Below are 13,670 nucleotides of genomic sequence, written 5' to 3' on the forward strand. Positions count from 1 at the left end.
TCTTCCCTGACAATCTGATCTAAATTAGGTCCTCAAAGTCATTTTCTATCATATTATTGTGCTGAATTTTCTTCACTGAACTTATCATTCCCTTGTGTTAATTATTGGTTTATCTATTTGTTACTGAGCCTATTTGCATGTGCTGGAATATAAGTAAGCTCTGGAAAAGAAGGTCATTTGATTGCCTCTATTATAGTTTTTCAAGCAATAAGCATAGTTCGTAGTTGGTATTCTAGTACTTAGTTTAATAATACTTACTTATAGGATTGTTATAAGGAGTAAATAAAACACTGTTTTAATTGTTTAGCACATTGCCAGGAACAAAATACCTGCTGAAAGAGTCAGTTACTTCCATTATTATGATTAGGTGCTCATTAATGTGTGTCAAGAATATTGATTATAACTTATGCTAATGTGTTAAATCTTCCAGATAAAGTACTTGCACTTTAACAGATGTTTTCTAACATAAATAATATTCAAAACTACACTAGTGAATAAAATTTTTGCATATAGGTGAATGTTTCAATCTCTAATATCAAATCACATAATTAGCAACTGCTTTTACCTTCTGGTAGAACTGAACCTATTCATGTCCTCTAACTAATCAACCATTCCAACCATAATGGCAACTTCCATGAACTAAATTAAAATCAGAGACCTTATCACTAGACCTAGGTTCATTTAATTTAAGCCCATTATTAAACCTCCCACTTTTCAAAAATGTATGACTTGAGGGAAATCTCATTAAACTTCATGGAAAGGCTAACGTGAGCTTTGCCTTCAGAGCCAACCCAAAATGGAGCCATTAAAAATATGTGTGATGAAGTATAAATTACAAGGTGATATTAAAGTAAGACTAGAACTCAAAAGAGAATGGTATTCTATCACATATTTCAATCTCTTTTGCAAAATTCTTTGTGCAAGTCTACTAATGGCAGCAACTATAATAAATTTGGTACGAGCAAAATACAGCAGCCTTAAAACACACAATAGCAAAAAATGATGTATTTTATGTATTTGAAATATGAAAGATGAGAAAATTATAGAAAATGTTTTTCTAAGTCGTATTTACATTACTAAAATGTTCATATTGACATGGAGATTTAATCCTGTCTCTAAGTTATTCAAATTTTGCAATAGATGTCCTACAGAGTTTTCAATTCCCTGCTCTACAGTTATACACAAAGGCACTTTATGAAGACTATTCTTTGATTCACTTCTAGCTTTTCATAAATTTTAATTTGTCTTCTCTCTTTTTTTCCACTTGATTTATATTTTTATTTTTAATTAATTCAGATAACAATATACTTTTGGGGGATAAGATTGCTCAATTTATGAAATACATTGTTCTTGTTTGGAATGTATGTCACAACATTAATAGAAGTAACTCTGAAAAATTTTAAAGATAGTACTTGATCTACAAGTTTTTTTGTAGAACAAAAATAATTTGAGGAAAGCTGACTTCAACAAATATTTCTCATAGTTTCTAGTATCTCCCATAGTAAACTTCACATATTTCTCAAAAAGTTTTAAACCATTGCAACTTCATTTCTTGGGGAAGTTTCATGAGACAAGTATTCTCTGGAGTAGATTTTAGGAACTTCTCTCAGAAAATGTGTGACGGTGTGATACAAGGATATGCTTTGAATTTTCAAAGTATTTTCTTCAGCTTATTTGCAGAATGCATTTAAATCGGCATACGCATATATGTTATTTATAAACTGGTTTCTAATTTTTAAAAATATTTTATTAGCCTTCCCATTCATAGTTTATCTTTATTGGGTGACTATTCTTTCCCTGAAAACAAGATAAAAATTATTTATTTTTATTGACTTTTTGGAACTTCCTAAAAAAATATCAAAGAATCAGTTTAGCTACTGGTTAGGAGCTTTTGTTGAAATTGTGATGGAATATAAGACTGATGTTTGTAAACAAAATTATGTTGTTAGTGTTATTCCAGAACAATCTCATGCATATAGCTCTGGTTTCATATTATTAAATATGAAAGTTGGCTTTACCAGATTTTCCAAAAATAATTTATAAATGTGGGGACTTTGGAAAAGATGTATTCTAAAAGCACTAATAATAATCCGAATTGAGGCATTTCTTCCCAGCCAATTAAAGCATCTTCCTATATTTCTGACCACTATGACTCATTAAATTCTTCATTTCTTTATAAGAGTGAGGATATTAAGCTTTAAAAATGTTGTTGTTGTTTTTTTTTTTACATCATAGCAAAGATGAGTTTATTTCAGGAATGCAAGGAATCAATCAATGTAACTAACTGCATTGACAGAATGAAATAAAAAAAATTTTATGGTTCTTTTTACACATCTATAAAGCTTTAAAAATGCTTTATTTCTCAATTAAAATGAAGCAAAAGGCAATCAAAATTTTTGTATGTGAATTGGTTTCCTTGCTCTTTTATAAAGTCAGTCTGGATACTGAAGGTAGAATGGTGGTTGCCAGGGACTTGGGGAGGTGGGGTTGGGGGACATTATTGGTTAATAGGTATTAAGCTTCAGTGTGGGAAGATGAAAAATTTTCTAGACATGGAAGGTGGTGATAGATGCACAACAATGTGAATGTACTAATACCACTAACCTGTACATTTAAAAATAGTTAAAATGGTAAATTTTATGTAAAGTATATTTTACCACAATAAAAAAGTATCTAATAAAAAATGTAAACAGGGTAGCAGATATCTGAAGATGAGTTCTACCCCAATTATACGCCATGCATAGTTTTATTCATGAAGGAGTATCACAAATTATTACATATTGTCTGATTTTAATGTAATATAAAAATGTATATCAAGTCTAGTCTTTTCTACAGATTCATGACAGAAAGACTACACTGTAAGAACTGTCAGGAAACACTGCCTTCCTTATAATTATGCTGCTACTCCCACACCCTCCCTAAAACTTTAAGTCACAGATCCTTGGGCATTATCTATTCTCAAAGAACTATCATGTAATGAATCAGTGAATGGCTCAATAACTAAAATAAATACAAGTGACCTACATCTATTGCAGTTGAATTGATGGATAACTAGGGCAGATACTATGTTCAAGCAGAAATGCTCTGTGTACTATGATTGAGTACAAATATCAAGTTTGGGAATGTAAACATTATTTTATTTAGATTGTCCATCGGTAAGCAAATGCTGGTTTCTAATTGATATTTAAATAACAGTAATCACCTGAGATCTCCTATAGGTCCTCTTTTTCTACATTAAACTCATTTTTAAAACTCACCACTTTTGTAAGGGGAAGACTCAGAGGTCTGAGTCCAGAACATTAGTGACCAAAGTATATTTTATGAAGAATTTTGGATGATTTAGGGAGGCCTCAAAAGTATTTTTCTTCATTGCTCATCTGAGGCCTATGACTCCATACAACATACATGAGAGAAAACAACATTCACAAGAATCATATTGAGAGTCTAGAAGTAGGTCCAGACACCTGTTTGATGACTATGTTTCCAGAGGGTTGTCATGCAGAAGGGAGGAATATGAATTCAAATCCACTCTGTGCCACCAAGAAAAGACAACCCCAATTTTAGAATAAAATAAAAATAACAACAACAAAAAAAAAAACGCAAAACACAGAGGACCTGTAAATTAATATCATAACTCACATAGTTTTCCATTTATCCAACCTTTCCCCATCTCCTCGCTTCCAACTGGGAGTCACACACAAATGATTCACTTAGCTACCCACTTGGCTATGGACGTGTGTTGATAAGAGAGTTATAACCAACTCAATGACAAGGGACAGAGACATCAGTCAAAATCCATCAAATCAAATCACACATCTTCAATAGCATGACCCTCTGTAGTTACCTAACAACACACTTAGATTTCCTCTGTGTTGTTACACACACACACACACACTACATACACGATGTTAAAATATCCAAAGCCAAAATGATCAGTTGGTTTGTCAAAGTAGAAAATTGCTGTTTTAACTTTCTATTTGGGTAGTTTCTGGATAAAGGAAATTGTATGATTGCTGAACTAATTTTCAGGTTGGTTAAGCATGTCAAGTTGTCCTGAAACATGGGAAAATGAGACACTTGAAGATGCAGAAAGAGCTGGGCATGGTGGCTCATGCCTATAATTCCAGTACTTTGGGAGATGTGGCAGGAGGATCTCTTGAGGCCAGGGGTTCAAGACCAGCCTGGGCAATATAGCAAGACCCTGTGTCTATAAAAAAAAAAATTAGCTTAGTGTACTGGCTTGTACCTGTAGTCCCAGCTACTGGGGAGGCTGAGCTGGAAGGATCACTTGAGCCCAGGAATTTGAGTTTATAGTGAGCTATGATCTGGCCACCATACACTAGCCTGGGAGACAGAGCAAGACCTTGTCTCCTAAAAAAAAATGCAGGGAGATATAACAGATACCAGTAACTTTTTCTACTATTGCACTGAAGGCACCACATACACTATCATATTGTGAGTGACTGAGTATCAGCTTTTATGAATGCAACAAAAAGACATTCACATAGATGTATCTAGTCTTCAAGGATAAGGATTTCAACAATGAATAGGGGTGAGGTGATAGAATGAGAAGAAACCACCATTTTGCACTGTTTAGATTTTTAGATTTAAAAATGATCCATGCCACATGACATATTAAGTTTTGGGGGGCAGAGGGAAGGGGAGGTTAATATTTCATCTCTTGTAATCATCATGCAGTGCTCAATGGATAAATATCTGGACTTGTCCTATAATCCTAGCACTCTGGGAGGCTGAGGCGGGAGGATGGCTCAAGCTCAGGAGTTTGAAACCAGCCTGAGCAAGAGTGAGAACCCGTCTCTACTAAAAATAGACATAAATTAGCTGGACAACTAAAAATATATATAGAAATAATTAGCTGGGCATGGTGGCACATGCCAGTAGTCCCAGCAACTCCGGAGGCTGAGGCAGGAGGATTACTTGAGCCCAGGAGTTTGAGGTTGCTGTGAGCTAGGCTGATGCCACGGCACTCTAGCTGGGCAACAGAGCATGACTCTGTCTCAAAAAAAAAAAAAAATCTAGACTTGTGTGTTAGATCCGGTATACTCTAATCAATTTACTTGTATTGTTTCCTCTAACTCTATAAAGATAAAATAACTGAAAAAGAGTGGGTATAATAAGTGGAAACATAGTCAAAGATGATTGGAGTTGCAAAAGGTTTTAGGATACTCTCTCCAACCCTCTCATTTTATCAATGAGGAAATAATGTCAACTTTGAAGGGTTACAGTAGATGTATGGGTAGATGAATTTTCTTTCACATGTTTTCATACTGAATTGTGAACTCCATGAAAGCAAGGTCCAGATCATATCCCTAACGTTATATATGATATTATGATAGGGAGAGAGTAAACGTAAATGAATAAATAAAATTGAGGGACAGTAACTTTCCAAGGTTTGAAAGAAGTAGTAAAAGAACCCAAGTACCTTGAGTCCTAGCATATCCTAAATGTTCTTATTACCAGAAGGTTCAGATTGGAACACAGGAAAGCGGCTATATGCCAACATTAGCTCTTTAAATTCTATAAGCATGTGCTTTATATTCTAGCCAACTAATTAGTTGTAATATTTGTTCAAATAATAGTTGAATTTTAAAGTAAATTATTAAGGAAATCATCCTTATAAAAATGTTTTCTAATAAACATAGTCATATTTTAAAGTCCATACTGCAAACCACTACTTTTTTTTTTCCTTGTGAAGGTGTTATTTATTGTAAACAATTTTTGGTATGAAAAATATGTCTTATCATGACCCATCATCACCCAAAATCTAGAATGTATAGGTCAAGCCATTATTTCAACACGAAATTTGTGATCACAGTTAGCTTGTACAGATGGAATCTAGCCTTTTCTGTGATTACAGCTTTGTAAAGGTAGCACACTCTACTGAGTTTCCAGGAATTATTACTATATAGTAAGAGAATGTCCTTTGGCTCTATTATCTAAATGTGTAAGGACCTCTTTGTTTGAATAATCCAGAATATGATTTATAGGTAAAACTGATTTATGGGTGACCATGACTTTAACAAGTACCTAAAAATTGTCACTTTATACCTTATAATGACCTCTCAGTTCTAATTATAGAAATTCTAGTTATCTTTCCGAAAAAATATTAGCAGCACCAAATTTCTTCATTGATTGTCAATAAAACAATAAATTATGCTCTATATTTACAAATAAGACATGGAATAAAATTTGGAAATTTGACTCTGTTCCTTCTCTTCTAAAGAAAAATCCCAAGGGAAATAAATAACATAAAAACTCATAATTCTATTAATCTAAAAAAATATAATACTTATTCAACTATAATGTTTCTTTTTAACTACAGTTTGTTCCTTGAAATGTTAAGAGTCAGGGATAAATATTAATATATTTGAAAACTTTTCCTTTATTTCAAACAAAGAATATCAGAATAGAATATTATTTTGGCTTTCTCTAAATCAACATATTGAGAATGGATAAAAACAGTGTTTTGATCATCCAGTTTGTATCCTATTGATCACAATCTAAGAAAAAAGTTCATAATTCGTAATTCCTTAGAAATTAGGAAATAAGATAACAGAGAGGAAGAGAAATAGAAAGAATAAGAGACTTTTCAGTGTCTAGACCTGATGCATTCATTCTGAAAAACTGATGAACAATTTAAATTTTCTAGCAGCACAGTGTTCCAGAGATCAACTGCAAGAGGATAGAAGCAGAAGTGTTTGTATTTGCTTGCTGTAAGCTCTGCATATTATAGAAGAATATGGGCTGTGAGATTTATATGCATATATATAAATCAGTTAAAAAGTCAATTTTACAATCCAGGTATTCCCTCTTGAGGAAGATAGTAAATCCATATTCAAATATAGTTAGCATCCAGGGTCATTCAATGATGACTTATTCACATTTCAGAAGAAAACATTCATCTTTTGCTGGAGTACACTTTTAAAGGATATGAGCACACAAACACAAACTAGCTTGTATATCAATTTCTATGTTCTTTCCTGGAGGAAACATATGGAAGGAAGTGGATTTTCTAATAATGCCGAGTCATTAAATAAGAGACAGAACAATATGTTTTTAAAATTTCATTCATTAACAACATATAATAATTGCAAAATTCTACTTGACTTTGACTTGACAATGTCTCAATTTGAGTGGTGCATCTGTAAAAAATGTTGTTGCAGATAAAAATGTCTTTTTTAGGGTTATGTTAATTTCAGGTTATTTTTCCTTTAGCTCATTTTTTCTTCCTAAGTTCAGTTATTTTAATTTTATATTTGTTTTACTAGTTCTTATCCAATATGGTGCCTAAAAATATAAGAGGATAACAATCTTAGAGACATTTCACTAGCTTCAGAAGATAAATTCATTTGACTGAGACAAATCCAATCAATGTCAGAAAATATGGCTTCATCATAGATGTTTGCAAAATATGACAAGGAATTGCACATGGAATGAAGCAGTCACTACTGATACTAAGTTGGATTCATTGCATATATTGCATTACTATTTTCTCATAATAAGCCAAGAAAGCAAGCATTTACAGTAACACTATTTGAACATAGAAACAAGTTCGGTGAGGTTGAAAACTTTACTAAGACCCCATACAGTTATGAACAGGGAAAGCTAGAATTAAAACCCCGAGTATGTCTCTAAGACCCATACAATTTCCCTGCTGTCTATCAGAGTTTAGAAACCATTTAGGCCTATTGCCTCCCTTGAAAAGTAAAATGAGGCCCAGGAATAGTTAAATGCTTTCCCAGAGTGTGTGCCGCTGGGTGATGACAAGGTCAAGCCAGACCAACCCTTGTTTGCTCCACTCTGCTAGGTGGCTTTGGCTTATTTCCAACCCTGAGACACACTTCAAATAATGACATGTCTCTAGAAAACTGATTTCTGCTATTAGACGACTTCTCTTCAGCGAGACTTAGCCTAATTTAAGTTCCTTTTAAAGTCATAGCAACTTTCCAGATCAGGAAAATATTAATGACTGTCTAACCCTGCTACATAAATTTAACATAATTGAGCTTCAAGAATGGCTTTCAATGACTATATTTATAAGGGAGGAACAGAGATAATGATGACATATTAAATTCTAATTAATATGTTAGGAAACAGAGCCCGTCTTTATCCCACCTCTTTCAATTGTTCTGTTTAGCACATTACCAGAGCTATGTCTTATACTTGTGAGTACAGATAACAGGGACATCTTTGTTTCCTGATGGAATACCCTTTAGCCATTATAACATTTAAAAAATAAAGTATACTAGAAGTGAACAAATAACTTATTTAATTTATTTAAGTCTGATGGAAGAAGATGTGGGATCAACACCACTCAGCTGTTGCAGAACATTTCTTACATGGAAGCCCCCACTCTGCACTCAAGATGGCGGCCAGGTGGATGGAAGCTAGACACCAACAATAGGTAATGAAGTAAGGAACATTTAGCAGACTTACTCTTGAATTGACCACTTCCAGGGAGACGTTCTGAGGTGGGGAACTTGGCACTACAAGGAATCAAACAAAGTGTGACAGTTACTGCCAAAGCCTCAAAAGAGAATCTCCAACCCGTTTTTGAAAAGACAAAATGTGTCTTTTTCACAGTTCATAATAAAAACTAGGTAGGTTAACCCAGGTGGCACCTCGAAGTTTTATGGCAGAGATGAAAAATAACTGTATTTGTTTATTTTTTCTCTGTTGGTGGGCCAGTAAGTTGTCCATCTAGGGAGCCCCCAACACTGTTAGCCAAGAGTGCACCTGCTGTGACACCAAACCCCATCATTTAATTTAAGGCTTTCTTTGGATAATCTCCGAGAGAAACCAATAAAAAACACACAAGAGATTTCATGGAGTGGTTTTAAAGGCTTAAGATATTGTGCATTTCAAGATCTGCATGGTTTTATGATGAGATATGTCATTCTAATGGTCACCCAGGTTGCTTAATACAATCCCTAATCCCCCTAATACAACCTTTATTATCTCTTAAAAAGTGAAAAGAAGAAATACTTCCTGTTTTTTCTTTTTTAAGCTGTGTATAATTAAACCTGTGTGTCATAGATGCAAGCAGGTTACTAGATAGCCTTCCTCGAGTCAATTCTATTAACAAAGAAGCAGTTTATTTTTCTTTGTAGATTTTCTAGGTACAACATTTCATTTCTCTTGCCTGCATTTTTATTTCCCACTTCTTTATAGAAGAAGGAAGAGCATATACAGTTCTCCTTTAATACTTGTAGTGAATATTTACTATACAAAAAAGTGAGTATTCTACCATGTGAGTCATTCAATGACAACCATTTATTGAATGGCTGTTATGCGTCAGATGTCTAGAATGAATCATACAAAAAATAAAGCTTTCTGACCTACAATAGGAATAGAAGCAGCATTCAATAAATTCTTAACACATATTAATCTATAAAATGACTAATCCCTATCCTTGTTCCTGAAAAATGATGAATTTCATAGAAAAGAGATGTTCTCAGGCATTTTCAAGAATCTAAGGGATATTTTGGGTCTTGTTTTCCCTTCTTTTATTTGAATTTGAACAAGATCTATATTTTCTTATAGGGTACTTATATTTTACCCTAAATTTATGTATGCTCTACTCTGATTTTATCTTCTGAAAAGTCATCACCACAAAATCATGATATATTTCTGATTAATTTCTTTTTATCCTCTAAACGGACATTCAATCAATATTTACTGAATCAATGATTGAATGAGCAGATGAATTATGTAATAGCTTACGTAATAGCTCCTGGATCTTTCTGGACATGATGGGAAATACATTTATTTATTTTGTTTTGATTTGGAACTTACTACCTGATAAAAGTTACAGACAATGTAGCTTGTTTTTCATGAATTAAATCAACAAGTATTCTTTCAAAAAATATTCTGTTATATAGAAAATATTATTATGTTTGCTTTCTTAAGGTCATACTTTTGTTATTAAATACAGAATGTAACTACCTCATAGAGACAAGGATTTGTGTTTATTTTGATGCTATATCACCAGTATCCAGAAGAGTGTAAGGCACATGGTACACACTCAGTAAATAGCTGGTGAGTAAATAAATTAATTAATAGAAAGTTTATGAGGTATAATAAAAACTCTTTCATAGTCAGGATTTGGTCACAAGTTTGGTTTTGTCTTGCAATTTTATTTTTAAGTTAAATATAAATTGTAAGTGCATTATTTATTCATTGAAATTTAATTTATTTAATTATAAATATTATACTGATTAAGCTATTAATTGCAATGTTATTATTTTAACTGAAGTGTACATTGAGGTATAACATGCTCTACATCATATAATTTCATAAACTTCTAAAAATATTATCTTTCAAAAGCCAATTTTAGAAATGATGATTTAATATTAAGTGATAAGGAATCACTTCTTAAACTTGGAAAAATATTTCTAGTTTATATTGAGCATGACATTGTAATATTTATATAACATGTTATATGTTTATAATAATATTATGCCCACTTCTTGGCTAATTAAATAGTATCAAAACACAATTTCAGTAACCCTAACTAAAGTTATAAGTGATAGATTTTGGAAGAAGGACAAAATAACTTAAGATTTATCATGTTTTGTTCCACATACTATGCTAGCTGATATGCAACCTTCAAATGTCACTTTCATTTAAGTTTATAAATGGTATTTAACTTCTCGTTTCCAGAAAGCCAAGAATATACTAAGAGGAAGGTTAAACATGTGTTCTTCTTTTTATAACTACCACAATTTGAGAAGCATTAGGATTATTTTCTGTGTTAAGAATTAAAAGCCAATAATGATAAAATCCTAAAGGTTCTTATAACAACTGTGTTGATGTACTTTTTTACAATACAAATTTCTCTTACTTTCCACTGATACCACACTGGCTATTCTTGCCATGTCAAAGAGAAAAGTAAAGAATTTTTTCTAAATATTTTAAGTTATTGATCTCTCCTCTTTCCTCCTCACTATCAATTTCCAAATTATTTAGAGATAAATAGATACAATGATAGGATTAGATGCCTGGTGAAAGTGAGGGGAATCCATATCTATCTAGGCTTTTGGCTTCCCAAGTGTCTTTTGCTTCATGAAGCAAAGGACAAAGGGCACTTTTCTCTTCCAGTGTCACATAGGTCCATTAAAGCCAATCAAAGGTGGGTGGGGAAATCTCCTTAAATACAGTGGAGGATGCTGGTTTGAAACACAGTGTAATGAGGAACTCTGCAGGGTAGATCAAGTCCTCAGATTTGTGAATGAATCTCTGTAAGTACGGACACTTGAATTCCTCCCCTAAGCAAATGTGTGATGTCATATACACATAATCCATGGATCAAAATAATTCATATTTAATTATAAGCATTTTTCTTTAAGGGTCTTTTGTCACAGAATAAGAGAAACTTATATTTCCACCTTGAATCCTGCCTCTTGACTCACTAGCTTATGTTGCCTTGCTCTGCTGCTTACTAGGTTTTGTGACCCCTTTCTAACTTATTTTTGTCACCTATAAAATAGGAAAAATTATAGTATTATGAGGATAAAAGGTTAATGCAAAGCACTTAAATCAAGGTCTTATACTACTAAGCACTTCACAAATATTACTGACAACAGTGATAACACTAATAAGCACAAAGTTATGTTGCCTAAGAAATTGGTTCCTTCTGCTTTTGGACATGGGGCAAGTTGGCACGGACACTTAAAATTGTTAATTAATTCATAAAAGCTGTTAATGACATACCCATGCCAATTAGTTCAAGAGAAATTATTTTGGAACAAACTGGCAAAACTAGGTATGATCACATGCTCTACAATCTCAATGGTGTGAAAAAAAATGGATCGTTGAAACCAATGGTATCCTAGGAGAAGAAATTTTAATGAAAGTTGATGTTTCTACCTAGTAAAACAATTAAAGCAGAGGTAAGTTAGAGATAGACAGATCACCTCAATAAAAATCTTTATAATCAAGCATCCTAGCAGAACAGGGGGAAAAATTGGATTAATACATTCAGAAAAAAATGATTTACATATAATTTTTATTTTTTCAATTTTTCTATGCCCCAATATAAATTTTTATGGTAATGACTCCTCTGAGATGATAAAAATTATAAAGTTCTCTACAATACAGATGCATTTAGCCACAGTCATACATCAAATTGACCCCACAAATGGGAAGTCCTAAAAATAAGTCTTTACATACAAACATTTGTACAGTTTGATGAATTCAATAAATATTTACTCAGTTAAGGGGAATACAAAAATGCATGTAGTATCATCCCTCAAATTTAGGAGCATGTATCCTAATGAGAAAAAGCAATATGCACATGGGCAGAGACAACATTGATTAAATACTTAAAGGTATGTCATGAGTAGTTTTAGGTGCTTGCATGGAACAATCTGTTTAATTTTCACAACATCCACCTTTTTCAACATCCAAAAAGTCAAAGGAGAAGAGGACTCCATGACTGAGGACCAGGAAGCAGGTGACTATTAAATGTGATTAAATACAAATAAATGTGATATATGACCTTCAACATGAACAGCTTCAGTAGAGAGAAGACATTCAATTGAAGTAGACAGAAAGGGACTGGGTAATAAGGAAATTGAAGCCCAAAGTGCAGATTTTTGTTGAAAATTAAAAGAGATGAGTTAGCTGCAAAGATGAATGCAGATAGGGTCAGGGAACCCAACTCGAATGGGCCTATGAAGTCTCTGCTTTTTCCTATCAAATGCATCTGATAGAGGGAATTTGGTGTCCTTTGCACAGTAACATTTATTGGGGTTAGGGTCATGAAATCCTTTTTTTTTTTCAGTGACAGACATTTTCTAAGTCCCAAACATTGCAACATTTCCAGAAGATAATTCTTGGGCTAATGAATAATGATCTATCTTTCTTACTTATGACATTTAAAACCAAAGTGGAAAATAAGGCCACAGTATTGCAGTTCAGAGTGTGAATGAAATCTACATAAATTATGTAAAATATTCACTTTCATTTGTTTTTCTTTTATTTTTATAATTATAAGTTGTGAAGTAATTTATTCTGCCAATAAATATTCTGTTCTGTCTTCAATAACAGAATCAGATGGATGGGCACAAGAATTACATTAAAAATGATACTGAAGGGTATTACATATAAAATCCATTTTTAAGTCAAAATTGCAAATGAGCATTACTTCTGTGTTCTCTTTGCACTGTCCTTAATAACATGCATGTCCTTCCTCATTCCATGGATATTGTGTGAAATATATACACAGATACTTTCCCAGATTAAAGAATGAGAGATCTGTCAAGGAATCACAAGCTGACCATATTTTTAATTCAAAAGATCAATAATTTATAGAATTAAACACACCAACATGGAGATCATTGCTAAAAATGGCTAGCTCATTGTATTTTTTTTTTAATATTCATGGGGTTATCGCTGCACTTCTGCACCTGCCTGAATTTTCACTAGCCCTGCATCCTATATTTTGCTATATTTCATTTTCATTTGTTATCAAATTTCCCAACCTTTCACTATTGTCCATTCCTTAGATCTCTAGTTCCCCCTGCCACTGCTTGGTCAAATTCCTTCTCTTAAGATTTCATCTTCTCTTTTATGGTATCTTAAAAAATATGTCTAATCTTCCATTTGTTAGGGAAAATAGAATTAAAATTATACATTTTCATGTTCGC

The 13,670-nt window shown here is 32.9% G+C and overlaps 1 protein-coding gene across 1 annotated transcript in view; it reads right to left on the reverse strand.

The window, feature by feature from the left end:
* The window catches only part of DCC (DCC netrin 1 receptor), a 1,043,477-nt gene that overhangs the window by 258,716 nt on the left and 771,091 nt on the right, over positions 1-13,670 (reverse strand). The window contains exon 12 of the mRNA XM_075993861.1: positions 8,458-8,507. Coding sequence (XP_075849976.1) covers positions 8,458-8,507 — 50 coding nt within the window. The remainder of the gene's footprint in view (positions 1-8,457; positions 8,508-13,670) is intronic.

The sequence above is a fragment of the Microcebus murinus genome, chromosome 17 (assembly GCF_040939455.1).
Source record: "Microcebus murinus isolate Inina chromosome 17, M.murinus_Inina_mat1.0, whole genome shotgun sequence".
In the NCBI taxonomy this organism is placed as follows: Eukaryota; Metazoa; Chordata; class Mammalia; order Primates; family Cheirogaleidae; genus Microcebus; species Microcebus murinus.